Raw genomic sequence first — 27624 nt, forward strand, 5'->3', positions numbered from 1 at the left:
ACATCAACAGCGACTGCCCTTGTTTCTGTAAATATTTTTGCTGTACCTAAAACAAATGCAAAACATAATGCAAAATAAAAAACAACAAAATTGAAAAATAAATTGAAGGGAAATGTTGCTTCCACGTAGGCGAGGAATGGAAAAGCAAAGCGGCTTCTTCCGTCGCCTTTGCAGACATAATGCCGACTGTATGTTCTGGCGTATTAGTTCAGTTTCTTAATGCTGTTTTTATGCGTGCTCGGTATGAACCGGCAATGGCCCCCGTTCGAGGTCGGCGCACGACCGCTGTACAGCTAAGGCCGCGCTCTGCCTTCCGTTATTCGGCTGCACTTCCGATAAAGGGAGAGCCGAGCTACTGAACGAGGGCATCGCCGACGGCTCGGCGGCGGCGGCGGCGGCTTCGTTGCCACGGCGACCTGACGCCGTTTGACGTCATTCGCGCGGCTTTCAAGGTCTCAGCGGGGCGCGTCGAATCGGCCCGCCGCCCGACTCGGCACACTTGTGCTTGGCATCGGCACCTTCGCGTTCGGCCCGGCCGCTCGTCCCTGCCGCCGGGTCGTCGAGAAACGGGGGCTGCGCGTTCCTCGGTGACGACATGGGCACTCGTAGCAGACAGCGCGCTTGGATTGACGTCGCACTCGCAGTAACAGCAGCGCATCGAGCAAGCGGTGTTCATCACGTGTGTTCCGCGTATCGTCGGCCCGACAGCGTGACGTAAGGGAGGCGGTCGTCCTCCTCTCGTCTTCAGCTTGCCCTCTCCCCTCTGCTAGCCTCGGTCGCAGGCAGATGCGGTGGATGCGTCTGCTAGCGCTGGGACGGCCGAGATCGTGCGGCGGCGGCATCATCGTGGCGGCAGCTCGTGCGCTGGTCGACTGGGACAATGAGTGACCCACTGAGTGCGTGCTGTGAGGAACACCGTGTCGGCCGTAGCATACGCCCAGCTTTGTGCCACGGCATTGCGAGGCGCCTTGAATGGGGAAGCTCGTCGTTCAGCGCCCGGCCACGAGAGTAAGTGTGTGGCGCATGCGTGCGGCGCGCCACAACATGGCGGCTGACAGGGTAAAGGCGTCGAGCTGTGCGGGGCTCGTACGAGTCGGTTTTTACGAACTGGAGAAAACAATCGGCAAAGGGAACTTCGCCGTGGTACGACTAGCCAACCATGTCATCACCAAAACGAAGGTAAGTCGCACAGTGGCTTCTGCCTGCCCGTTTAGCTGGCGGCGGCCGATGACGGGAAACGTCGCCCGCACCTGAGACGGAACACCTGATTCGGCGGTCCTTGACCTCGCCACTTCTGCCCCTTAATTCGAAGCGGTGTGGCCGGCCACGAAGCGCGGGAGGTCAGCGCAGCACTCCCAGCAGAGTTCGCTCACTTCGGATCGGTGCTCGCAAGCTGCGATAGCCCGTGCCGAGTGACGACACGACGCTGCATGGTATCATTGTTTTCGCTTTCGTAAACAGCCTCTGTGGCTACGGTTGTGCCGTGCGGTGGGCTATCGGTGCAGTGATTCCACCTCAGGCGCAGCTGCTGGAAGCGCTCCCCGTGCGAGTGAACGATTGCGGGGCCCGTGTTTTGCATAAACGTGCTCGGAGCATGCTTGTTTTCGTTGCGGACTTTTGATCGGCGGGCGCCGTACGGTTTCATCCGCCGGAATACGCCTCGTGTTTTGCCGGGAGGCAACTCAATGGGGGTGCACGGGTCCCGCAAGTATTCTGTCGCTGCACTGCGTCCGTTACGTGCGGCGTGCAAGCAGGGCTCTTCTCGTGGAGAGCGGTGGGGAATGCGAGGCTCTCGCGTGCGGGTACTACCTGTCGGCGTGTCGCAACGGCCGCTACTGCAGGCCTTCACGCGTCTTCTGTGTCTCCCTTGCAATCGGCGTGACTCTTACGAGGCGTTACTCAACACAACCGGCTCCCCCGCTCGCGATGTGTGTGTGTTCAGTCCTCGAGCGCTGCCGAGGATAAGACCGTTTCGTTATCTGGCCGAATGAAAAAGAAGCGAAGCAGTCGCCGAGCATCGCTCCGTGCCGCAGCGCTCAGTGCAGTCGCAGTTTCGTAGCGCGGGCCGTTAAAAAACATCCCTCGCGTCAACACGGCGTGGCGGGGCGCCAGTCAGAAGTTCCACCAGCAAGAAACTTCACTTTGTAGCCTTGTGGCGTGCCGGTTTGTACGAGGAGGGAGGGCTGACGTCTGAGCAGTTGGTTGTCCTCCGTGGACACTTCCTTGGTCGTCTGATTAATGGTCGTGCCTGTCGAAGTGACGCTTTCCTGCCTTGCTTTGGACCCTTCCCCCACTGCGGTGACCATGAACCGCCTTATCCATGCGATAACTGGCATTTTTTTATGTGTACGGGCGTGTGTCACTGTTTGGCTTTTGTTGCACCACAGGCGCAGCCGACGGTCTGTTATCGCATTTACAACGTTTATCTACTAAGTGATACCGATCCGGGACGGGGTGGTGAGGAGGAACTGTCGATAGAGTTTTACGAGAGGGATTCGCGAAAACCCCGGCCATGTCTTATGTTTAATAATTATCGCTGTCGTGGTGTGCGGCGGGAACCCTCGAAAAGATTTGTGCATGCTATGGTGGGGGCAGACTGTTTCTTTTACTGCTCGCCGTCGACAAAAAAAAAGAAACACGCAGCAATTCATGCATTTGGACTACACTGCCAAGGTCATCAGTTTATGACTCAAAGAGCAGCGGCCCCATAGTTCTATGCGCAGTTTTTTTTTTTCTTTGCTACCCGGGCATTATTCGCAGCAAACGCCCTTTCTTTTTTTTTTCCTTGCAGGGAAGTGCAGCTGTTGTTAGCAGCGGCTTTTGAACGAGGTTCTTGAACCTTGACAAGTGTTGGAAGCACAAACGGGGCGACATTTGTGAATAAAAGTAGAAAAGGTTGCTTGCTGGCTGTCAAGAAAGAAAAAGAAAACGCTTCGGTCCTTGGCACAAATATTCAAGATAAATAGAAGAAGAAACGTGGTAAAATTTGTGAATAAAGCGAGAAAAGGTTGCACGTCAGCTGCTGATAGGAATAACGAAATTGTTTGAACTCCTTGGCACAAATATACTAGATAAAGAGAAGACTAAACGTGACAGCGCTCTTGAATAAAGGTACAAAAGGTTGCGTATGGGCTGCTAATAAAGAAAAAAGGAACGTCGAAATTCCTGGCACAACTGCAACAAGATAAACAAGAGTAAGGGGGTAATGTTCGTAAGTAATCCTAAAAGAAAAGTTGCGTGTTGGCGGATAATAAAGGAAAACCTTTGAAGTCCTTGGCACAAATACACGAGGTAAACAGTGAGGAGCAGCATTGTCTCCCTTCAAGCATACGCTGCATCCAAAGAATAATAATAATGAGACAGGCTTCGCAGCATACATGCCTCTTATTCAAAAATACACCTCAATGCAAATATGCATTGAAGTAACGAGCATAATTGGACATCGTAGTCGAGGCAGATAGCAGTCGAGCTTTTCCACTAAAGGAGAATGGCATCGAACTGGGGAAAAAAAAGAAAAAAAAAACACTGAAGGCGGCTTCTTTTTGTTCCTGTTGCGCCCCAGTTAGCACAATGGTTCGCGAACCGGACAGTGCAAGTTCATAAACAAGTGAAAACGATTCTCTAAGGAAACGACGCAGAGGAGTAGCGTCAGCCGCGGACTTAGGTGCACTGAGCAGCAGTTGACGAGCAGCTTTTCCGGTGAGCCCGTATTTGAGTCGCAGCGATCGAGGACCGACTCACGCAGCATTCGGTGTGAAGGCGGGCTTCTAGGCAGCGTTCCCAGACTTCCACGTGAACGTGGGTGTGCCATTGCATGCCAAAAGTGCATGACTACGTGAGAAATCTGGGACACGGGATTGATGTCCAGGAGCTTTGGTTGGGTGGCCTTAAGTTGAATAACCAAGTCCCAGTGTTGCCAGGTGGGCACGGAACAAATTTAGTAGGTAGACTTCTTAAAAGTCAGTTGACATCACCAGAAGCCGGTAGGTTCTTAATGAAACGTTTTCCTTTTTGTTAAACAAGTATTGTTTATATAATCAGTACCAAGTGCGGAATTTTGAAATCAACAGAACATGGCAGAGTAAGGTACCACCTAACTTACCAGAAATAGCGAAAGGTGGAAGTTCATCGGACAGCTGACTTTTGTTATCAGAGTTAAAGGAAACACAAATGGAACCGGTATCATTTTTCGCATTGCTGCATAAGCCTAAGTTTGAAGCTGTTTGCGCAAGTTAAATGTGATGAGAGAGCGTATGGTGCCCATGTAACGTCATCTGTAAAAACCCTTTTTTTTGTTTTGTGTAATGTTTGTCACATTAGCTGGTGAAAAAACTGACACCACTCCTCTGACAAGCTGTAGAATATAAGTAAAAAGCTTTTTCTCAAAATTTTACGGCACCACAAGGCCATTGGATACCGCGTGATTTATTGTTCAACTCAGACGTAGCTTACGAAACAAAGTGGCAACCCACGTATGTCTGTTTTCGAACAGGTGCCTTAGCAGATGTAAAGCAGGAAAACGAATAGGGGAGCTACGCAGCTCTTTCGCCGTAGGTCGAGTTGTTCGTTGTCTTGAATATTGTTGCACCGATTTGAAAAGGTAAAAACGCTGATTGATCACCCACGCGTCTCATTTGAAGGATTCTGCTGGTTGTAGCCGTGTTCTACTGTTGTTGTCACTGAAGGGCGTCGGCTCCCGTGCGGGAGCCGAAGCGTCTTTGAAGTTTTTCTTTTTCGTTACTTGGTCGGTGCCCTCTTTCTCTCTCAAATGTTGTTGTCACTGCTTCGTTTTGACAACTGAGATGCTCGAAAAGATTTATTACGCTTCTGCACTTCAGCCTAGCGAACTAAGGAAAAAAAACTGGTTGATTCCTCCGTCATAAGAACCGGTAAAACACGAAAGTGAAATGGGCAGCGAGATCTGCAGCTGAGCATGATTTGCGGGCCGGCGGTTGCCTTGTGGGTGTGCTTCGCGAGCGACGTCCTGCTGGCGGGTCGCTTCGGCAAAGGTGTACTGCTGTCATTTTCGTGACGAATGTGACGTCAGTGAAATTTTGGTGTACCCCGGCGTAAGACGCTTTCGTGTTAAAATATAAAACCCGAACACGGACAACCCTAAGTATAACGTACTCTTTAGTACTAAAGGTTGCTTCCCCGCAAGAAGACCCTGTCTGCAGGGGTGCACCCTTTACAGGCCGCTTGCTTCGTTGTACTGGCGTCATTTCCGTGACGGGTATGACGTAAATGAAATCTTCGTGAATCCCGTAATAAAACACTTTCGTGTTAAAAAAAGCTACGTTTTAAAATTCCGGGCTGGCTTGCTCATGCCTCATCTTGAGGAATGTCATCCGAAGCGTCAGTAACAATGCTTATATGTCCAATGCCGCGGTGACCATTAGCTGCGACACTACACCAAAGCTTACCTGGCGTTGCTTTGCTCTCCATAAAATCACTAGACCTTTTATCATACAATCAGTAGCCTGTCCCCTGAATTGGCACATCTACTGAAATGTTAATAATCCTAGCAGTGCAGAACCAAGCCCCGGGCGTACAGAAAACGAGGGATTATGGTTTTATGAGGTGTATGTTGTTGTCTATGAGATTGGTTAAAAAAACTCGCGCCCATAGGGTCTAACCTGGTGAAGACGAAAAATCCTTTAGAGAAGAGATTAGCGACGGAGTATTATATAGCATCTTTACTTTATTGTTGGATGACGTACCAGGGCAACTTAAATTCAACATCGGTATAACGGCCTTGCCTGAACAGCTTGCTTTCATGCACGGCAACTTGAAGGGCTCAGAAAGCATGATTGCGCTTCTCTTTTTTATGTGCGTGTTTATGGCAACCCGCACCAAGCGCATCCAATAGCTTTGGAGATTGAGCAGCCTACAGAAACAGTCTTAGACTTGAGTAGCCGAATGATTGTTTTTTTGTGTTTTCAAGTTTATCTGAAAACGATTGTTCGAAGCTGTTTGCTCTTCGCTCCGTATCCGCTTGCAACCGGTGAACCGCTGTTCGCACAACCTGTCCCTATTGCTTGTATTCACTGGCGAGGCGCGCGTACACGAGTGCGCCGTCACTCGTTACGTCGGGCTCCGCGAGATGGCTGTACTTGTCCACGCTAAGCACATGACTCTGTTGCACGTTACAAAGTCTACCTCACCGAATGCAAGGCTGCAAGGTATTGCCTCGAGTCCAACATGAGTGCGATTAATAACATTTCTGTTGACGCCACCATTGAGATTCGGGTTGAAACAGAGCAGACGACGCACGCCGGTGTTTTTTTTTTCTTTGGCGTGCGGCGCAGTGGCACAAGCCGCGCCATGTCCGTGCCGCTTCGGCCATGTCTGTGGCCGTTTCCAGTGTTGCCAAGCGAAGAAATTGACAGCTAAACTTTTCAATGAATACCACCTATACGAATGAAAAGGGTCGGCTATTATCTGTCGTGATATTTCCCTTACGTTTTTTTTTTTCTTTTGAAATCGGAAACCTCTCTATAGGATCACGTATCACCCCGGGCATACAAATACAACCGCCTGCGCTCCGGCGCCTGAGCGCCGCACATATAATAAGAGAGAGCATGCTTAATACCACGGCGCTTAAAAAATGCGAAGCGTTCTTTGCCTATACCAATCCAAGTTTCAAAAGCTCTCATTGGCAGGCTTGGCTTGCATCGGCTTGGTTTCGCCGGCTAGGTTGGGCCGTCCGGCTGGCTACGAAAACTGCGCTGAAATACGTCAAAACAGCTATCGTGCAGGCTTTGAAACTAATTATGCAATGCAGCAAGCTCGTGGCCTGCTTGTCGAACAAGTCGGAGCGAGGCTTATCCCTGCTAAGAGAGCGAAGCATAGGCTTTATGCGGCGCTGAGTATGATTGATTGATTGATTATACGACGGTTAACGCGCCGACGGTAACCGGGCGGTGAGGCTCGCCGTAGTGGAGGGCTCCGGACTAACTTTGACCTGCTGGGGGTCTTGGACGTGCACCGAAATCTCGAACGCGCCGGCGTTTTCGCTTCTCGGCTCCATTAGAAGAGTGGCCCCCGTGGCCGGGAATCGAAACCGCGGCGGGTGGCGCAGAGTGTGATGCAGTAAATCGTCCTTATAGCACAACCGCCTTGCTCGAAATTGCGCAAATTTGATCGAAGTTTTTTCATGGTTCCAACTGTATGCGGAGCAAATCATACCTGCTTATAACGACGAAGTTCGTTGTAGTGAAATCTTGTCCCGAGGATTTCGCTACAACGGGGCTTTACTGTGTTTCTTTTTCGCAGCCTTAAAGCAGGGCCAGCAACACCCCGTTTCCCATGTCGTGACCAAGAGTAGGGCGTTTACGTTCTTAGGATCAGTGCGGCGAGGGCGTTAGGGATTGCGGGATTGAATGGTTTACAGTATAGAAAGGCTCCGAGTGACGCCGACAGCGCTTTTGCATCTCCGCGTGGCCGAACCGTCTCGTGGTGAACTGGTAACCGTTATTGTTTTTTTTTTTCCTCGTGGTAAAGTTCGAGTACGGTGTCGGTTCCGACAAAACTGACGGTTCGGATCCGGTTCGAATCGACACCCTGCGGTAGAGCGTGTTCTCGGAAACATTATTAGAGAGTTTTAGCAGAACGTAACGAACGTAACGAACGTACTGCTAAAACTCTAACGTAACGAACGTACTGCTAAAACTCTCTATTAGAGAGTTTTAGCAGTACGTTCGTTACGTTCGTTCCGTTGCTACCGGGTTTACCGGGACCCGACTGCGCATGCGCGCGTACGTACCGGGTTCTTTCCGTAGAGTGAGACGGAAAACGTGTTTTAGCACTCCGTAGCGTCGTACCGTTCGTTCCGTGTGACGGCTGATTAGCCGAGTAGTTGCAAAAATCCACACGCTAAAAATACGTAAATAAACAACGCAGTTTCCCCTAAAGCATTGCAAATCTAAAATAAATCGCGCTCGGCCGGACGTATTGTGAGGCAGGGGCTGCGGTGGCGGTGCGTCGCGCTCGCAGCCAGCGAGACTGCGCGTGACCATGGCTGTAGCGAAACCTGCGGATCGTTCCTCGACTCACCCGATCAACTACGACGATCGCTGAGCGGAATTTGTATATTCCGCGCGTCGTTCGCAAGAAATGGATAAAGCAGGCAATCGTGAAGCGTTTTCTGCATCGGAAACAGTCCGCGCACACGCCGGTCGCGCCTGCCAGCTCGGCACACTCAGCGGCTCGAACCGGCGCAGACCACAGTAGCAACCGCTTGTCGCTGCTCTTCCGAATCAATCTGATCACTAAAACGAAGTTCCACCTGCGAGAAAGTAGGTGTTAGTGTGGTGAAAAATTGTGCTAGGGATTGTTCTCAGGGCTTATTTTAAAAGCGGCGATCAGATATATCTGCCGCGATCCAAGCCTATGCTGACCGGCCGTGGATGCCGCGGCGCGCGGTGCGGCGAGCGCCCGAGAGATGGCGATACCTGCGCGGAAGCATCGAAACAGGCTACGCAGATGTCTCGGTCACCGATCGCTCACGGCAGTTGTAGCTCAAATAAAGTTTCACATGCGAGAAAGGGGATGATAGTGAGGTGAAACGTTGTGTTACGGAGTGTCATTCGCAGTTGCACAGATAGCGGCGATCAAATATTCGCCAAAACGTTAAGCCTAAAGTTTCCAACACCCGAGCAAGCCGGTTGCGGGCTCCGGATACGGTAACACGGAAGCAGAGCGCCGGGAGAGACGCCGGCCGCGTACGGAACAAATGGCGCATGCGCAGTCGGGTCCCGGTAATCCCGGTAGCAACGTAACGAACGGAACGGCCGGAGCATACGTACTGCTAAAACTCTCTATTGTCAGAGACATATCGCGGTCTGCCGGGAAATCTTAGCTCTGCTGTGCAGGCCTCGGAGAGCGCAGTCCCCAGAATCCTGGGATAAACGACCGAACGCGGCTGAAAGGACGCGCGTTTGCTAACCTTCGCGGCAAACGTGTTACTGGCACTTAGAGCGCCGAACCGTATACGTCCTCGGCGCTCGTATACGTGTGCTGTGCTGCTTTACTCGGTTACAACTCAAGAACGGCACCACCTTATGTAGTGTATCACTCCGCCAAAGCGCCGGACCGGTGACGTCAGTGCGCGCGCGTTTTGAAAGGGGTTTGCTATGAATGCGTGATATCGTCTGCCTTGTCTAACGCAGTTTTTTTGTCGTCACTGGAGTCGTTTATAAGTATATTAAGTCCAAAAAATCACGGGAATGGCTCGAGCCATGTTCAAAATATTCCCAGTAACGCCCTACTTGCGCAGCGAAGAAACATCCGGCTACGGTGATAAGGCACAGCGGCTACTTCCGGTGCCGTTCTTAAGTTGTCACCGAGTATAGTCGGTTCTTACAATTCGGCGCGTAGAATTTTAATTGCTGCTCTTCCTGCATTAAGCGTACAGTTCGCGCACAAGATAGCTCACGCTGTTTTTTAAAGCGAAGCTTTATATTGGTAGGCGAAAAGAAAACCCGGCCGTCCCGTGTACGCAGAAAACGCCTCCGGCGCAACCCCGTGCGCGTGCACGAAAAACCCAGGTTAGAGAGGAGTAAGAAGTAAGGGTAGAGATATTGGCTGGGTGAATAGATGATGTCCCGCATACACGACACTGGTATGTGGGAACGGCGCATCGGAGAGAGCAACGGAGAGGCTCCCTCGATGCAGAGCGCGCGTGCAGTGCAACGAGCCACTGCGGGAAGGACAGCTCAAGCGACAGCGGGCGGGGCAGCGTCAACGTGGCAATGGCTAACAGCGGGCGCACGTTACTTCGAATGGGAGGCCGATGGTAAACACCCGGCGCGCGTTACAGCCTCGCTGGTTAACAATCTGTACGGAGCATGCATGGGCGCAGTATTTTTTTAACAGGTTATATGTTTGATGTCACAGTCAACCGGGACAACCTTCTTTGATTGATCCTTTTTGTAGTTTTCTTTTAATCTACTATCCGACCTGACGATCATCCGCCGAAAGCAACTTCTCCCGCCCGCACGTCTACGTCGCCCTCGTGCGGACACCTGTATTTAGAGTGCGTCCGCGATAGGCTGTATAAAAGTAGCGAAATTTTCTGCATTCCTTTCGCCGAAATGACGGCGTTTATCCTCCGGGAAGAGTGTCACGATGGCTTGAAGCACGCGAAGCGATATCCGCTGCCCTCAGCGGTCCTATCCTAGCAATATGTACGGACCCAAAAGGTTCTTGGGATCTCAATATACATAAAATTTCTATCCTGGGCCGTCAAGTTAAGAAGCCCTTTCTGCGAATTTCCGCTATGTCCGTGCCGCTCTTGTACACGTGGCAGTGGCTGCCCTTCAGTGGTACGGCTCTGCAACGCCAATGTTGATGGCGTACTGCGATGTATATAGTCTTCCTGGCCTCCCGAAGTTGGCGTCCGCAGGTAGAAAAGAGCTGGATGCGGCCAGAAACAATGGCCTCTGCGTCTGCCTGGGCCTTTACAGAGATGGTCGGGCTTGGGAACTGTCCTGGTAGCGGATTTCCCTCCCTCGGATGTGCCTCGGCCCTCCGAGTACACCTGCGACATAGCCTGCCTCACGCGAAGACCCATTTATTAACCCGCATCGTAGAAACCGGCAACTCGAGTTTCGGGCAAGCGCTGAGGACATTCTTTTTTTCTGTTCCGTCTTGGGCGCAGCCAGCATTTGCGCCTCATTTCCTTCCGTGGACCCTACACGTCAGGTACAACGTCCCCGAAATCAACAACAAAGAGCGGATGCCTGACAGTGGCGTTCTTCATGCTCTTCTTCAGTCTCTTTTTTCTTCGGTGGTACCTCAGTGATGGGAAGGGCGGTAAAAGAAATACAGCAAAAAAGAACTATGTATCCACTATCAATCCGCAGTGCACATGACCATTCAAAAATAGAACACAATGCACTAGTTCTTTGCACGACATGGTTAGTCGGTCACTGCGACCAGGCCGTTTGACGCGCAGTGTAAACATATGCGCTTCTAGTGCATGTGGCTCTAGGTGGCACCCACAAAATTTTTTTGTTCGCTGCAACTAACATGGGGCCCTTCGCATCTTGCGGAAGGGGAACGAAGTAGGGCGAGGTTTTCTTCGCTCACTCTCAATAATGCGACCTGCGAGGCGGAATTTAACTTAATTTGAACGCGACGCATTTGGCGTAACGAGATCGTTGTGTGGATTTTGCAACCTCTTCTCGCAGCCTGCAGGTCTGATAGGCGCTACGGCCTTCACTGCCCTTACAACGTTTATCTCAATATTTCTCCCATCTCGCTCGAAGAGCGGTGGTTACGCCGACCGTTATCGTTTCCGTACACCTGTTGCGCAAGTCGACGTTCCGCCAGCGCCCGACGACTGCAAGGGCGACCCCGCGCGCTGCTGTTCCGTCGAGTCTCGGCGCCCGGGAGCGACCTGGTGTGCGTTGCGCGCCGGCGGACGGCTCGAGATCTAATCGGCCGGAGCACGGCTTTCGTAACGCGTCGTGCCCTGCGGGAAGAAATTGCGATCGCTGATGCAAAGCTGATGCGCTTGTCGCGCGAGCGTTTCGATGGTCGTCGTCAGGGGCAGAGGGCGTCTTCTGCGCAAGGTCGATGTCGTGCCTCCTCTCCCCCTCCCTCCCTGAGAGCTCTGTTCGAAAGGCTCGGTGTGCGCTGAGTTGCAAGCGACTGCCCTTGGATCCCTTTGAAAGCGGAAGAGGAGCTTTTTCAATTTCCGTGCGCTGAGCGTCACCCCTGTTGATTGTGGCGATAATACGCGGCGAGACAAACGAGGCTCTGATCTACAATGAGGCGAAAGGTCGTGCCTGAAGAACACTCTACGAGACGAAAGATCCGAGAAGGTGTAATGCGTTATATCCGAGCCTGCATCGGCTGCCGACTGTTTTCGGACATTTGCTGTGACCTAACGCAGGATATATAAGCGGGTGAGAATCGTTGGCAGCCGCTTTCATCGTGCAGCGGGCACGACTGGCCGCCTCTGAATACAAGTTTACCGCTCATCAAATCATACAAGCGAGGTCGCTCTTCCAACGAGCGCACGCTGCATTCGTACTGCCGGTACACCAAGCGCGCTCGTCCTGCAGAAACGTTTTTTTTTTTTTTTTTCAAACGGGGCAGCGATATCTCGAGTTTGAGAGCTATAACTCATTGGATTAGGCGGGCGGCTAGTTCAAGTGAGGGCGACGATTATAACGCGTGTATAATTACCCGCTGTCGCGGCAGAATCGCCGCAGCGTCGCGCAGCTTTGCACAAAGTCACCGGTGCTTGGTTCCAAGCGCCACGGTACTGATAACGGAGGTGAAAAGTAAAACCGCCCACGGGTGGGGTTTTTTTTTTTTGGAGGGGAGGGGGGGGGGGGGGGGGGCGTGCTTAATTCAACCCATATTGGGCTTAATGTAACCTAATTTTCGCCTCTTCTCGATATATCGGTCCGCCACTTCGAAACTCAGGTGCGTACATCTCGGCGCGTTATACGGCGAACTTGAAACACAGTGTCTTTTGCAGGGGTGGTCCCCATGACTGTTCTGCTGTGTAGTAGGCTTTTCTTTGCATTGTCACGCGAGGGACACAGACCCCGTCAGGCCTTCCGTCTCTGGCTTTTTGTCTGTGCCCCTGGTATCTGTGCTGCTGTGGATACCAAACAAAATAAAGGATTGATTGATTGATTGATTGATTGATTGATTGATTGATTGATTGATTGATTGATTGATTGATTGTACAACGATGCATGACGGGCCTGCGTGGTCTCCGTGCCGTGGCGCTCAAAAAGGACAAATGCTGCATTTTGCGCTCTGTACGACCATCGTTCTCGTGCTATCTTTAGGTCGTAAGTCTTAGATGCCTCATTAAACACGAAAAATTGGCTGGCGATTACGATACTCCCTAATGCGATATTTGGGCGCAGCAGCAGAGCGCTGAGGCAGCACTCACTTGTGGGTTCTCTCGACGGCAGCTATGGTGAGCCTCTGCGTAGGCAGCGCGAAGTGAGTCTTAAGCGAACGCACATCATAGTCACGCGCACCCCCCCCCCTTCCCCTCCTTCGTTTTCGCCAAGGGTCGCGCCGTCGAGCGCCTCTTGCGGGGGCAGCATACTCACCGTTCCCTTACCACACACTTTCGGAGAGCGCCGGCTCGCGCTGCCATGGCCAACCGGCCTCCCCTCCCAATTTCGCGACACTCTCTTTCTTTGCTTTCTTTCATCGTTCGCTTTTTCTTTCACTCGTCGGCCTTGCCATCGTTCACTCCGTTACACCGACAACGTGGCTCAGCTCAGAGACGGCCGCCAAAGGGCTGCGCCCCAGAAGTGACCGTGGTCGATGGTGCCAAAATGACCGCCGCTGTAGAGAGTAAATAAGTAATGACGCATTTGGGTTCGTATATGGTCGTATTGGTCATTAAAGGTAACAGAGTGGATCCCTAGAGAAGGCAAGCGTTGCAGGGGGCGGCGGAAAGTTAGATGGGCAGATGAGACCAAGAAGTTTGTGGGGATAAATTGGTCGCAGTTGGTACAGTACCGGAGTAATTGGAGAACAATGGGAGATGCCTTTGCCTTGCAGTGGGCGTAGATAGGCTGGTGATGATGATGACGGTCGCCAGAGCAAGAGCCAAGTGCTCTAACCACGGTGCAAAGCCGCAGACCTGTGTTGCCGCTTGACAGGGAAGCCTGAAAGCACGGAGTAGGAGGACACGTTTACGCGGAGAGCAGCTCTGACTGCCGTGTGAATTGTGGCCACTCTGCCTGTGAGGTGAATTGCGTCAAAGCATGGAGATAGAGATGAAAACGCGATGTAGCAGGAAAGAAGTCCGATAATCGCTAGGCTTTCGCGTTGAAAGCACATCAGCAGACCTAAGTTCCCGAAGCTTTTTTTTTTTAACATGAAAGTGTTTTATTCCCGGATACACAAAGATTTCAATGACTTCATATCCGTTACAGAACTGGCGCCAGTTCAACGAAGCAAGCGGCCTGTAAAGGGTGCTTCCCTGCACACAGGGTCTTCGTGCGGGGAAGCAACCTTTAGTACTAAAGAGTACGTTGTGCGTAGGATTGTTTGTTTTCGGGTTTTATATTTTAACACGAAAGTGTTTTATGCCGGTATACGCTGACGTCATATCCGTCACGGAAATGACGCCAGTATACCTTTGCCGAAGCGACCCGGCCGCAGGACGTCGCTCACCAAGCACACCCGCAAGACAGCCGCCGACCCGCAAACAATGCTCAACCGCAGATTTCGCTGCACATTTCGCTTTCGTGTTTTACCGATCCCTATGAGAGAGGAATCAACCACAGTTTTTTTTTCTTTCTTCTTTCTTCGTTGTCGCCGACAGTGTAATCAACAGAATTTTCTAGACAAAAAGGCGAATCTAATGCGAATGCATTTCAAAAATCGGGCACAGATGACTATCGCGCTTTAATTCCGATGTCATTCAGTAAGAGCGTTTGTGCTGGCATTCTTAACTGGGCACCGGCGGGCTGAACACATTTTCAACTATCTGAAAACTGCGAAGAAGTATATTTCAAACGAAGCACAGTTCGGATAGCGTATTTTGCTATTGCTGGCACTGGTTTTCGTGGCACCGATATCCAAGTTAAATCTTTCATAGTCGCTTGGTCGCATCGCCGGAAAGTGGGAGAAGAGTGGAGAGAGAACTCTAGGGGATTAAAAAGACCCTGATAACAGCAGGGGAATGACGATGATGATGATGACGAGCCTCTTTTTATTGTTACGTGCCGTTGCAGACATTGATCACGATGTGCAGATTACCCAATTTTGAAGTACTCTAATAAAGTACTAAATACTAAAGCACTAAAGCACACCTTCCAATCAGCAGGAATGCCTCCCCATTGTTGCTCCAGTGTTCTTATCTAGTGATTATCAGGCAGCATCTGACATCAAGCACTATATGACTATGGCGAATTTTTATCTCAATGCATGCACTTGGTATTTTGAAATAGCCCTTTGTCTGAACCTCGGGCACCCTCGTCCACATCATGCGGGCGTTTTTTCTTCTAATTTGGACGATGATTTTGACTCAGCCTGTATTTAATTAGTTTCCACGTGGATTTTCTTTTTTTGTGTGTGGTCTACGGCGGATTTCTTCCACAAACAAAGCGTGAATTCTGCATCCCTGTCAGGCAGCTTTACGGCCTGGTGGGGCCTGCGTTGATCCAAAAAAAGTGCCACAGTGTTCTCGAACCCTATCTAATTTCCCCCAGGGCCTAATTTTGGCGAATTTCGTGAATCACCGTTAACTCGGGTAAAAAATATACTTCGCGAAAATTTTAAGAAAAGCGCCATCGCAGGGGGAAGAAATTGTGAGCACTTTTTTTTTTTGGTCCAGAAGAAGCGAATGAAGCAAAGCTCGCGTTTGAAGCAGTTCACGCGATTATCGCTAAAATTTCAAAATCACAATGCAGTTCATAAACGCCATGTTCAAAAAATTGCTAATATACCCGGTTGCAACTTAAGAACGACAACGGAAGTTGCCGCTGTGCCTCATCACCGCAGCCGGATGTTACTCCGCGCGGCGCAAGTAGTGCATTACTGGGAATATTTTGACCATGGCACGATCCATTTTCCCGATTTTGTGGACTTAATATGCTTATAAACTACCGCAGTCACGACAAATAAACTAATTGAGAAGAGGCCGGCGATATCACGCATTCATAGCACTCTCATTTCAAAACGTGCGCGCCCGTTGACATCCGGGTCCGTCGCTTTGGCGGAGTGATACCGTACATGAGCTATTGCCGTTCTTAACTTGTTGCCGAGTATAGGACCAATACAGGCCATAGAATATGCAGGTCAAGTGGCATGCCTCGCTCCCTTAATTCGCGTGCCCTTGTCGTGCTGTTCTGCGCCTTCGTTGGAAGGAAAGCGGCAGTTCCTCTTCGGCTGTGTCGATCACCGTGCAGAGCTCCGGGTAACAAGCGGCAGGTGGTCGCGCGTTGACGTGCCTCGGCCACGACGTCAGCGCGCCTGACGTCTTTTCACGCATCCCGCTTCCTACAGGCCGCCCCCGCAGTGCCTTCCTCTCCTTGTCGCAGGTCCTCCTCCAGACCAGAGACCGTACCTGTTCCGCCGCTTCGCCACAGCGTTTATGCGCGCGCGAGATCATACTGCTACCTTCGTCTCGAGCAGACGCTTCGTGCTCCGCGCATGCCCAGAGAGGAAGGCCTTCCCGGAAATCTCTGCGGCCCATTGGAACGACGACTAGATATGAACTGTCTCGTGCCCATCCAGTAGCGACGACCCCTATTTCAAGGCGAAAGCCCTGCGAGCTCCAGTGTGCGAATAATTGTTGGCGTCCGGTACAGAAAATGGCCGCGGCTGTAAAGAGGAAACAAAACACACGTTTGAGTTCGTATCGAAATTTAACCTGGGTCTCCATAGCATGCAGGGCTTACCTATCTACATATGTTGGCAGCGACGGAACAAGAGAGACAACCTAAACAAAGGAGGCGGCGCAAACAGGACTTAGCAGTTAAGAAGACTTTGTTAAGTATCGCCAGGAGAAGCCGTGTGCTTTCGCCCGTGGAACTAGCTAGAGCCACTAAATAAGCCACGCTTATGTAGTGGCTCTAACTGCAGCCTGCAACCATGCAGAACAACAAAGTGAGGGACCCTGCCTTATTGTGCAGTGAATGTAATCTTAGATGAGAGGAGAGAATAAACTTTATTAAAGAAGCAAGTGGTCGGTTTTCCCAGTTCAGGACCCCCGTTGTGGCGTCCAGCCACCTGCCCGGTGGATCAGGGACCTTAAAACGTAATTTTTTGTTTAGCAAAGTGACGAACCTTTTGCTTCGTGTTGGGGAGGCGCGAAGCCTGTAAAGGGGTTGTCAAGGTGTTCTCGCGCCTGTGCGTACTGATTTGTTTCAGCCAGTCACGTTAATGTCAAGCAATTTTACCCAGAATGACATTTTATCTTTCACTGGTGTGTCCAGGTTGTAATAGCTTCGCAAAAAAAAAAAAAGAACGGGAAGGGTCCAATTAGAAGCCTGTGAACTCATTCCTGCCATGGATGTATATGCTCGTCAGCTGTATAGCCCAGGTGATGACAGAGAACCCGAAGGAGCGGGATAGGCGCGCTGAGAATTGTCGCCAGGCGGCTGGGGCACAGGCCCAGGCGTTAATTAAGCAGTTCGAGGCCACCTGAGCCCTTATTATGGGGTTTGAGTACGAAAGCACGAATGTCCTGTTGAACGGCTGAGACGTTTTGCCTCCGCCTCGCGCCGTCAAAGGGATATTGCCGCTTCAGACGCTTCACTACGCGATCCGCTTCCGTCCTGCCCATTGGAAAGGCTTCGCTAACGACGCTGGGGGCGCTAACGACGATGGTGGATTTCGCAGCGGCTCATTCTGCCCCCCCCCCCCCCTTTTTTTTTATGCGGTGTACAGGTGTGGACGGCCACCTATCGCTACTGCTGAGTTCGAACTCGCACGCCTCGGGCCATGGAATGCTTCAAAGACACGGGGTCCAAAAGCCGTTTCGCCATTTCCGATGCTAGCGCCGTATTTATCGTTCGATGGGCCATTTAATGATGTCGCGTTGGTGCCACAAAGTGCGGTGCCAACTGCCGCCCTGTCCGTGTCTTCTTTCTTGTGTGTTGTTTATTTGCGTCACTCGGTATGTTTGGAGGTAGCACCTGCAGAGCGACGTCTTTTTTAGAGTTTGCAATGGAAGAACGCTTGTGGCAGATCCTTCAAACTGATACCCTTCCGTGTCGCGCACACGCTCATCGCATTATACCCCTGTGAGTAGCCATCACCCGTATGCCCCCACTGCGGATAAGATGACACCAGCTGCCGCACTATGTGGGCGTGCCCCGGAAACTCTGCGGCGTTGGGCATTTCTGACCCCGGGGCCCAGAAATCCCTGGTGGAACGTGCTGCCAAAGTCACCGCTGGGCGGTGTCCAGTGTTTACCACCCGCCCCTAAATTGCATAGTGCATTAAAGTTTGTTCCTCCGCCTTCTCTAGGGTTTCTCCTTAGTTTCGCAACGGCACCCTGCAGCAGCATGCACATTTATTCACTTCACCTCGGGGTTCGGGAAAAGCCCGCGCTGCCATGTTCGTTCTTCGCGACGAGACGCGCGCCAATCAGCGACCTTGGAACTCGCGGGTTTTTTGCTTGCGAAGAGCAGGCTCGGTTGACTCGGCGCGCCGCAGTGGGTTTTGTTTCGCCGGATCGTGTGTACCCGAAGTGTGATCCTGTTAACCGCAGAGAGAGAGACTGTCCGCAGAATAGCGTCACGGGAAGCTGAAACGCGCACCGGACACTGTCGCCTTCTTCCGGAATACGACCTTTATGCATACCGCGCGTGCTTCGGCGTCGTCACTTGATGCGAGATTGCGTAGATTGGCGCTTGTGTACGTATCCGGGAAATAATTTAAAGGAGTGAGATTTCTGGACGTAAAAATGAACTTGCATGGTGGATATGGCTACGGAGAGCAGTCGAGAGGCTTTCTCGAAGTTCGCAGTTAAGCTAGTTTGCCATTGCCGCCAAACTGCACCGGGAAGTTCTGCATTGTAACATGAACTCCCGGCGCCGAAATTTAAAGGTAGTCGTCCTCGTAGCCATTGCCTGTGTTTTTTCTTTGAGAGAGAGAGAGAGAGGAGAGAGAGAGAGAGAGAGAGGAGAGAGAGGAGAGAGAGAGAGAGAGAGAGAGAGAGAGAGAGAGAGAGAGAGAGAGAGAGAGAGAGAGAGAGAGAGAGAGAGAGAGAGGAGTTTGCTGTTGTAAAGCGTTTCATTGAGCCGTTTGAAGTGGGAGTGGTTCCCTGTTCCAAGAATACATGAGATGAACGGGCAGCCTTAGCTCTAGATGCCAGGAGTTGGTGGGCGTCCAGATGCCTGCGCTGCGATTATGAGGTAGGTTGGCTGGTTCATTGATCACTTCACTTGCATTTAGCAAAGCGTTGAGTGAGGAACATACGATTGAGGAAAACCGGGTGGGTAAGAGCATTGGCTTGTATGGATGGTTCTTCCGATTGTTTCGGTGTTTTTCAAAATTCAGATAGAGAAGCATTACATAGGGAAATTCTCGAACATCCTCAACACCTGGTGACCGTAGCTCAGTTTTGCGTTGCCAGTGGCCTGGCGAGCGTGATTTAGTGGGCTTCTACCTCCCTCCCTATTCCCCCTCTTCCCCCTCCAGCGACCTTCGGTCCTCCCCTTCCTAATAAATTTATCATCATCATCGTTTGGGTTCCATGTCGGTGCCCGGGGAGGTGTTCGTCGAAAGCTCTGTGCATAGCAATTTTTGAGACGTCTTGCATGACAATCTTCTTGGCTACGCCTACCGTTCGGCATTAGGCATAGGTGGGTAGTCACGAACTGTAGAAATAAATCGGGAAGTAGTTCACCCATGTAGTCAAGGCGAGTGTCCACTTTATCGCTGGTACTTGCCGTGGGCGGAACCATCGGCAAAGTGGTGAAGCGAGTCGATATTTACCGCGTTACTTGGGCGGGGGCTGCGCAGAATTTGCATAGGTGTGTACAAAGTGTAGCAAATAAGCGAGTTAATTCGGTATCTGCGTGTCCTGAATATATGGGCTCAAATATAGACCCGTTAGCTGAGATGTTTCTTCAGTGTGACCGGGACGTTACTTTCAAATGAAGGCGAGGTAAAGAACTACGGGGAGTTTTGTAACTCCTTTTGCAGTTGTTGGGAAAGGACTGCGTGGCGTGATGTATTATAGCTTCTTGGCTGCCTTGAACTTGTCAGTTGTACAAGTGACGCCACTGTTCGTTCCGCTCTAACGGCGGCGTCGCTACATCTCTTATAAAAGCGAAGAATGGGCATTCCCGCTGAGACGCCGGACCGTGTTTCACGGAGCTTCCCGCGGAGCCAACCTTATCCATTTTGTCTGCAATGGCTGTCTCGCGACAACAAGCGCATTGTTAGTCGCCTCTATCTTTTTTTTTTTTTTTTAATTTTTGATCTTTTGTAGGTGCAGGCCTTTTGACGTCGAGAGCATTGTTCAGCTTTTTCGCTCTGCTTGCATTTAGGCTTTGCCGTGGCAGTTGAAATGGGGACGAGAGCTGTGTGACGTGCGTGGCTGTCAAAGATGTTGTCGACGAAATCACTTTGATCCCTAATCCTGCATGCACTTCTACCGTTGTCTCCGTGTCTTTGTTGCCTTTGGTTCTGCTCAGTGATAGTGTCTTTGTTGCCTTTGGTTCTGCTCAGTGATAAGGATCGTTTTCATTAATTTAACCGCCACGTTAAGAAGGAAAAAAAAAAAGAAGCAGTGAGGAGGATTTAGTGGATCAAGAGTCGCATACGCGTGCTATATACCAAACATGTCACACGCGGCCTTTACGCTACTGTTTTCTTTTTTAAAGCGGAAGCACTTCTACGTCACCACCCTGGATTTCGCAGATGTGAGATGAAGCCTTAGCAACGGCGTCATCGTTGCGAAGGGGCCAGCCGAACTGCTGGCGGTGCCAAGGGCCTACCGTAACGCGGGCCTACAGTAACCACCTACGGTTATGCTTTACGGGCTAACGTAGTCATACGGTTCACGCAGCTTAACGTAGAACTATGTTGAAGTTGCTTCATCATCATTAGCCTGTCGACGCCCACTGCAGCGCAGTGGCCTCTCCAATAGATCCACAATTATCCCATTCCTGTGCTGACTGCGACCGGTTTATCCCCGCAAACTTCGTGATCTCATCTGCCCATCTAACTTTCTGCCGCCCCCTGCCACGCTTGCCTTCGCTATGGTGTACTAGATTGTAGTACACTGTACCTTCGCTAGGGATCCACTGTTATTCTTAATGACCAACGGTTATCTTGCCTTCGCATTGCATGCTCTGCCCACACCCATGTCTTCTTCTTAACTTCTACTAATATGTCCTTTACACGCGTTTGTTCCCTGACCCACTCCGCTCTCTTCTTGTCCCTCAATGTTACACCTATCATCTTCCGTTCCATTGCTCGCTGAGCCGTCCTCAATTTAAGTGTAACACTTTGTGAGCTTCCAAGTTTCTGCCCCGTAGGTGAGTACCGGTAAGAAGATTCGATTCCCGGCCGCGGCGGCCGCTTTTCTGATGGAGGCGAAAAGCAAAAACGCCCGTGTGTACGAGATTTCGGCGCACGATAAAGATCCCCAGGTGGTCAAAATTAATCCGGAGCCCTCCACTACGGCGCGCCTCATCGCCTGCGTTGCGTCGGCGCGTTAAACCCTACAATCAATCAAGAGTACCGGTAAGATTCAGCTGCCATACACTTTCTTCTTCGGGGACAATGGTAGGCTGCCATCGATTATCTGAGAATGCCTGCCGAATGCACTCCACCCCATTCTTATCCATCTAATTATCTCTGCCTCATGGTTGGGATCCGTGGTCACAACTTGGCCTAAGTAGATATATTCGCTCACTGTTTCCAGTGTATCACCACCTCTCGCAAACCGCTGTGCTCTCCCGAGGCTATTGAGCAGCTTAAGCGGTTGCTTAACCGGTCGTTACACGCAAAGTTAGAGCTTCCAACTGTTAAGCATAAACATGGGCCTTAAGACAGGATACAAAACTTAAATACAAAATCCCACTGCATTGGCTTGTTACCAGCGTATACTCGGGGAACAGTAGTTGGGACTAACTACGGCATAACGGGCAAATGGGCAAGCGTTCGATTTGCAAAGTGGCAAAAGGTTTTATCTTATTTTTATTTTTATTTAATTTTAATTTCGTGTGCCAATGACCCTCTCCGTTTACGCTATAAAAAATCATGGTCGTCACTTCTATACACTATTCGTTCTTGTGACAGATTTTTTTGAAGAATTTTTTTTTCTGTACCAACAATTTGAATATCGTGCCTGTAACCAAAGCCTAGGTAAAAAAGAGTTCGCAAGAATAACATATTATGCGGAGCGCGGTAAAAAAAACCCTATATGTAGAAAAATAATGGCGCTTCTTTGCTACAGCGCATTCACAGCTGCTGGAGTGTCTGAAAATGTGCTTTGCGGGAAAGCAATGCAGCGTTTTTGGGCCATATTTAGACATCTTTGACAGCTGTCGCGACTTTTTATGATACAGAACAGCTGCATAGTTTTTTATATTGTTGAGGGTAAGTGCGGGCAAAAAAATATGGAACTCGGGAAGAGAGTAGTTTCGGATCAACTTTGAAAAATTTTCAATAATGCTCATGTTGAGGCGCTTATTGCAGTGTGTGGCGGTTCATGTAAAAATATAGTGTTGGGCTTATTTAAGAGGGCGTGCAGAGGGCGTTTATTTCTTATAGTTTGATTAGAATACTTTTTGTTTTAGGCGAATATATTTTTAAATCGGGCGGCTTACGAGATCTCAGACGGCGGGTCGTAAGTCTGCTTCTCTGCATCGAGGGAAACTCTTGCCTCGCGCGGTTTAGGTCATTCACGTGGCCGGCAACTTTACAGAAGGTTGGCTGGCTGGTACTATCAGTTCTACTAGCGCTTCAATCACTTCCGCAACATTGCGTTCTACAGTGAGCACATGGCGACAGGCCGGCTTTTGGGGCAGTTAGGACCGTAGTTGCCGACGTTGGTACCTTCCCACTTGGAAATGTATGGTGGCAAGGATGTAACTGTTATGTTGTTTTCCGCCCAGCTGGCGGGTGTAAGTATCTCTGCCTGGTAAGCTATCTCTCCCTGGTAAGTTCTCTGAAGACTCCTTGACTGCCAGTCGCTTCACGGTGCTGTGCTACCAACCCCGTGTCCAGGGCTGTTTCCGTTTGACGTTGCAGAAAAGTTCCACTCGGCCGATGAATTGGATTCATTTTTGTAGTGCAAATTTACAAAAATTGTGCTGTGGTGATGCACCGGCAAAAAAATAGTGAATGTTCCGGCCAGCAGAATCTACTTGTTTCGGAGTCTTGAGAAGTAGCCACGGCCGCTGTCCCGTGGTCGAGGACACTACATATTATCTCTAATTGACAGGCGGCGCCGTCTTTCTCAGTCTTTCTCCCTTCCTTTTTTATTGACTCATTTCGGTTGCGGCACCGTAAAAGGCCGGGAGATGCATGGGGAATCGCTTTTACCCAGCGGAAGACAACGTTAGGATCAAACGAAACATGCGGCCTCTCAAACTTCGTGTCCGCCGCACCTCTGGCCTGACGCGGGGGACAGTTGCTGCAGTGAAGCGGACTTACGGCCCGCCGTACGAAGCCTTGAGGGCCGCTAAAAAAAAAAAAAAATCGCTTAAAACGCGTTATCCGATTAAACCTTCAGCAGTAAATGCCGTTTTAAGTCCTTTACAATAAAGCTATTCATGAACCACCACGCACTGCAATAAGCGCCTAAATTTTTCAAAGTTGACGTGTTTAGCGCTTCGAAACTGCTCTCTTCCCAAGGCTCATATTTTTTCCCGCACTAACCGTCAACAATATAAGCAAACTATGCAGCTGCATTGTCTAAGAAAAATTCGTACCGGCTGTCAAAAATGCCGGAATATGGCGCAGAAACGCCGCATTTCTTCCCCGCAAAGCACATTTTGAGACACTCTAGCCGCTGTGAATGTATCGTAGCAAGGAAGCGTGGTTCTTTTTCTACCAAATGGATTTTTTTTTGCCATTTTATTTTTGTGATTTTTTAGGCTTTGGTCACAGCCACGATCATCGTGGCTGTGACCAAACCCTCGCTGTGCCAAAATTTTCTCGCTGCTGGTTTTTCGAGCGTTCCAGTCAATTTCAGGGACATTAAGGTCGCACGTTAGAACAACTTGAGTTCGATAGTTCACTTTGCAGAAAAGCAAGCGATTTTGCCCCTGAAGATAATCATCAGGAGCACCTTGATGTATCTAAATACCACCTTATTGCATTGAACGACGAGGAGAGATTACGGTGAACGAGACACTTTCGTGGTTGTAGATGCCTTGTTCTTCGCCAAATGTTATGCCTTGTTGTATGAATGGGCCAAGGACCACGCAGGCACAGTCGAACACTGTTACAACGTCGAATACTATATTTAATGGGGTGAAGGACAAGCAGAATACAGCAGACGGTAGGACTTTATAGACAGGACGGGTTTCGCTCACACGGGAGCACAGTCAGAAGTTGGAACATAGTCTCGCAGTTTGGAAGGTCCGAGAGTAATGCCCGATAAGCAAGTCGGCTCACCTTCCGTCGCGATGTTATTCTAGCAGCTCAAAAAGCAGCAGTGGCAGCACCCAACAGCCGGAATGTAGCGTCAGCCACTGGTGCACTAGCGCCGCGAAGACGGTGCCCAGACGCGCGCTTGAGCCTTGGTAGAGGGTAGGGATGGTCCAGCTCAAGGTGCCCAGGCGTCTCTCGGGGTAGTTTCCACGCATCGCGCCCTGTTCCGCCGCTTGGCTCCCAGCCGTTGTCATTTTAACCCTCGCGATCACTGACGCGTGGCCCCTCTTCCTTGCCATTGTCACTGTCGTTCTGGCTGGCTCACTTGTGCGGCCAATCACTCGCGTGGCCATTCATGACACCTTATTGCTTACCCGCAATTGATACGTCGCCACCCTGACCATCACGGTCTGACCGAACGAGGCAGCAGTTCGCGGGGACTTGTTCTAAGCATCGGATACAAGAATGCAACCACGTATTGGTGATTACGACATTGTCGTTGCAGTACAGGATCAATATTTCTTCCAGTTAAATTGTTTTATTTTCAATGCACCGCGCACTTTAGCATAACAAAGAAAACGGTGTTGTGGAGCCCTTACGACATTCGTCTGTACAAGAAGCTGATAGCGTCTTCGGAACTTTAAAGACTTTCTCTTGTTTTCTGTAACGTTCAAACCATACATTTCTTGGTTCAATTAAAGTTTGTGAAAAGTAAGTTTGACCTTATGCCCATTGTCATGATTCTCTTTTCTCGACTGGCGTAGTTTCCCACTATTTCACGAGCACTCAGAGAGAAGTCCTCCGGTATTGAAATAGTGGTGCCTTTCAGTTTTCAGCAGTCGCGACAAAGGGATATCTCAGCAAAATTTTTAAAAATTACACCATCTTCCCGTAGGGAACCCTGAGTAGTATGCGGAGCACAGGGGGTCGACTGAAATTTCCATTAGTTTTCAGTTCGTCGTTTCCGTTGACGTTCAGCTTCGCGGGCCTTCGTTGTATCAGTAGCTTCTTCAAGTAGTTTGAATGAGTGAAGGACATGAGGCTCGTTCGTAGCATATGCTGCGGTCTCGGTTTGTAGCGCAGTAGGAAGAGCGCCACGTACCTCCCGTTGCAGCCAGAGAGCCGTGGGATAAATTGCCTCGTGTGTGTCTGTGTGTGTGTGTGTGTGTGTGCGCGTGTGCGTGTGTGTGCGAGAGAGAGAGAGAGAGAGAGAGAGAGAGAGAGAGAGAGAGAGAGAGAGAGAGAGAGAGAGAGAGAGAGAGAGAGAGAGAGAGAGAGAGAGAGAGAGAGAGAGAGAGAGAGAGAGAGATTTCCTGACAAAAATTTGTTATGAAAACGAATAGTGTAGTGAAGTGATCGACCGTGATCTTTTCTACTGTAATCGTAGATGGTCGAGCGCACTGCATGGGGCGTTTAGTGGATTACGACGTTTAGTGCATGTGCGTGTGTGTGCATAGACTTGGGAGGATGGCTGGGGACATCCGCAGGGCGCGCGGTCTAGTGTCATTTCCACATCCGCAGCTGTGCACGTGTGGTATTTGACCCGGAGAGCAACAGCACGTGCATGGGTTACACTGCCGAGCCTTATCGCGCAGGGGTAATCGCGTTTCCCGGTACGCCGCTTTTGCGGGAAGGGAGTGCGCGGGGCAAAGATGACTCCGCGCTCGTAAACAGCTGTCCGACCATGGCGGTATCGTTTCAGTGTGGAGAAAAGCGAGGGGGCTTGATATCGGCGTCGTCCGTGCCCAACTAATCGGCGCTCTGACTGGAACTGATTAAGAAGGAGCAGATGCGAGATACATCACCAGTTCCGCCTTAGGCCTTGGGCGTTTCTAATAAGCAAAATGTCAGCATGTCGGGTGTGGGCCGCGGTGAAGCGCGCTTTCCTTCGTTGCGCGCTTTTGGAAACGCGGCTGCAGGGGTGAGCGCTGCTGGCGTCTTCAACTAAGAGACAACGTGACTCAGTAATTTGATTGACAGTAGGGTTTAACGCGCGGACGCAACGCAGGCAATGAGGCGCGCCGTAGTGGAGGGCTCCGTATTAACTTTGACCACCTGGGGAGCATTAACCTGCGCCGAAATCTCGTACGCACGGGCGTTTTTTTGCTTCTCGCCTCCATCAGAAAAGCGGCCGCCGCGGCCGGGAATCGAACCCGCGTCCTCGCGCTCAGCAGCACAACGCCTTAGCCCCTGAGTCACCGCGGCGGGTTAATGTGCAAATATACGAGCGTAATGGAATCTTTTGCGCGTCACTACCGCGGTCGTTTTTTTTTTTTTTTTTTTCTCGGAGCACCAGAGCTTGCGTTACGTCACCTTTCGGCAGTGTACTCCGACACGTATGCTTTGCCGAGGCAGCGCGGGTGTTTTCAAATAACGGAGAAGCACGCGTGCGCTTGTCTCTCAGGGCCTCCCTCGCTTTCTTTCTTTGGGTCATTCTCCGCCGTCTTTGTTCTTGAGAAGCATCCGATTCCACAGCGCGACGACGACAAACCGAAGCCGTGCATCGCGTGCGCATTCCTCGAACGGTGTACAAGGTACGTTGACGCTGTTGGCCCCGTTCTCCGTTCTATTTCTCGAGACGCACCGATGCTGGGCCACGTTCGCTAGGCCATCTCCCGCGACGCTTTCCCACAGCCACCAGCGTGACTTCCTTAACTTCTTTTCGTGGACGTGTTGTCTATGCTTGCCATTGTGTACTCTCAGTACTAGCATTACTACGAACATCTCCAGCAGTGGTAACCGAAGTTTGCACTTACCGTGAGATCTGTACATTTGTTAGAGTGCGCAGAGAACTCCCACACTTGTGGGTTGCGGTAAATTCCTCTACTTCGAAGGCCCATTTAATGGCGATTTTGAAGACTTGTTTGGACTTCAGGCAGAAAGTTGGGCTAGTTAGTTATTGGACTGCATTTTAGTAGCGAAAAACAGACGCGGATGAAGTATTAGTACAAGGGCACTCGCTAGGGGAGTGTCCTGTGCACTACTTTTTCTTCCGCGTCTGTTTTTCGCCATTAAAATGCAGCTTGTTTGCGCGTGGTGTGCAGTGTACGGCAGCGCGCCCGGTGGGCCACGTAGCGGCCGCTGTGTGAGAGAGCGCAGGACGAGTTGAGCGCGTCCTTGCTATCAGCTAAAGTAGTCAAGGTCGCCAGGAGGGACAGTGCCGATAAGGGACCTGGCTGCGGTCGTCTCTCTTGGCTGGATAAAAACAGCCCCGCCTCCTCGTGCACAGTACCGCCGGCATGCAAAGGTGGCCCAAGGAAGAATTCGTGGGTAATTTGAGTTCTCGAGGGGGGTTTCGGGAACATTCTTTTCTGCGTGCGCATGCGGTCGGCGCACGATTACTTCCTTCCTTCTTTCGGTCGGACGTTTCGCCACGCATAGAAAATGAAACTTGGATTATTGACCTTGCCACGTAAGGGGGTGTGAGTGAAAGTATAATGGTAATCGAGCGTATATGATGGATTTTTAGACCACGTTTAAGTGCAGGGGGGGGGGGGGGGGGGGGGGGGGGGGGGGTGTATCCTGCTTTCGTGTGTTCGATTCTAGGCCGCAGTGGCTGGGGAGGCA

General features: G+C 50.8%; 1 protein-coding gene across 1 annotated transcript in view; it reads left to right on the top strand.

Annotated features, from left to right (window-relative positions):
* Window positions 1-520: 520 nt before the first annotated feature.
* The window catches only part of Sik3 (Salt-inducible kinase 3), a 121147-nt gene continuing 94043 nt past the window's right edge, over window positions 521-27624 (top strand). The window contains exon 1 of the mRNA XM_077707307.1: window positions 521-1179. Coding sequence (XP_077563433.1) covers window positions 973-1179 — 207 coding nt within the window. The 5' untranslated portion in view covers window positions 521-972. The remainder of the gene's footprint in view (window positions 1180-27624) is intronic.

This window comes from Haemaphysalis longicornis, unplaced genomic scaffold, assembly GCF_048455015.1.
Source record: "Haemaphysalis longicornis isolate Haplotype H1 unplaced genomic scaffold, Haemaphysalis longicornis Haplotype H1 scaffold_4, whole genome shotgun sequence".
In the NCBI taxonomy this organism is placed as follows: domain Eukaryota; kingdom Metazoa; phylum Arthropoda; class Arachnida; order Ixodida; family Ixodidae; genus Haemaphysalis; species Haemaphysalis longicornis.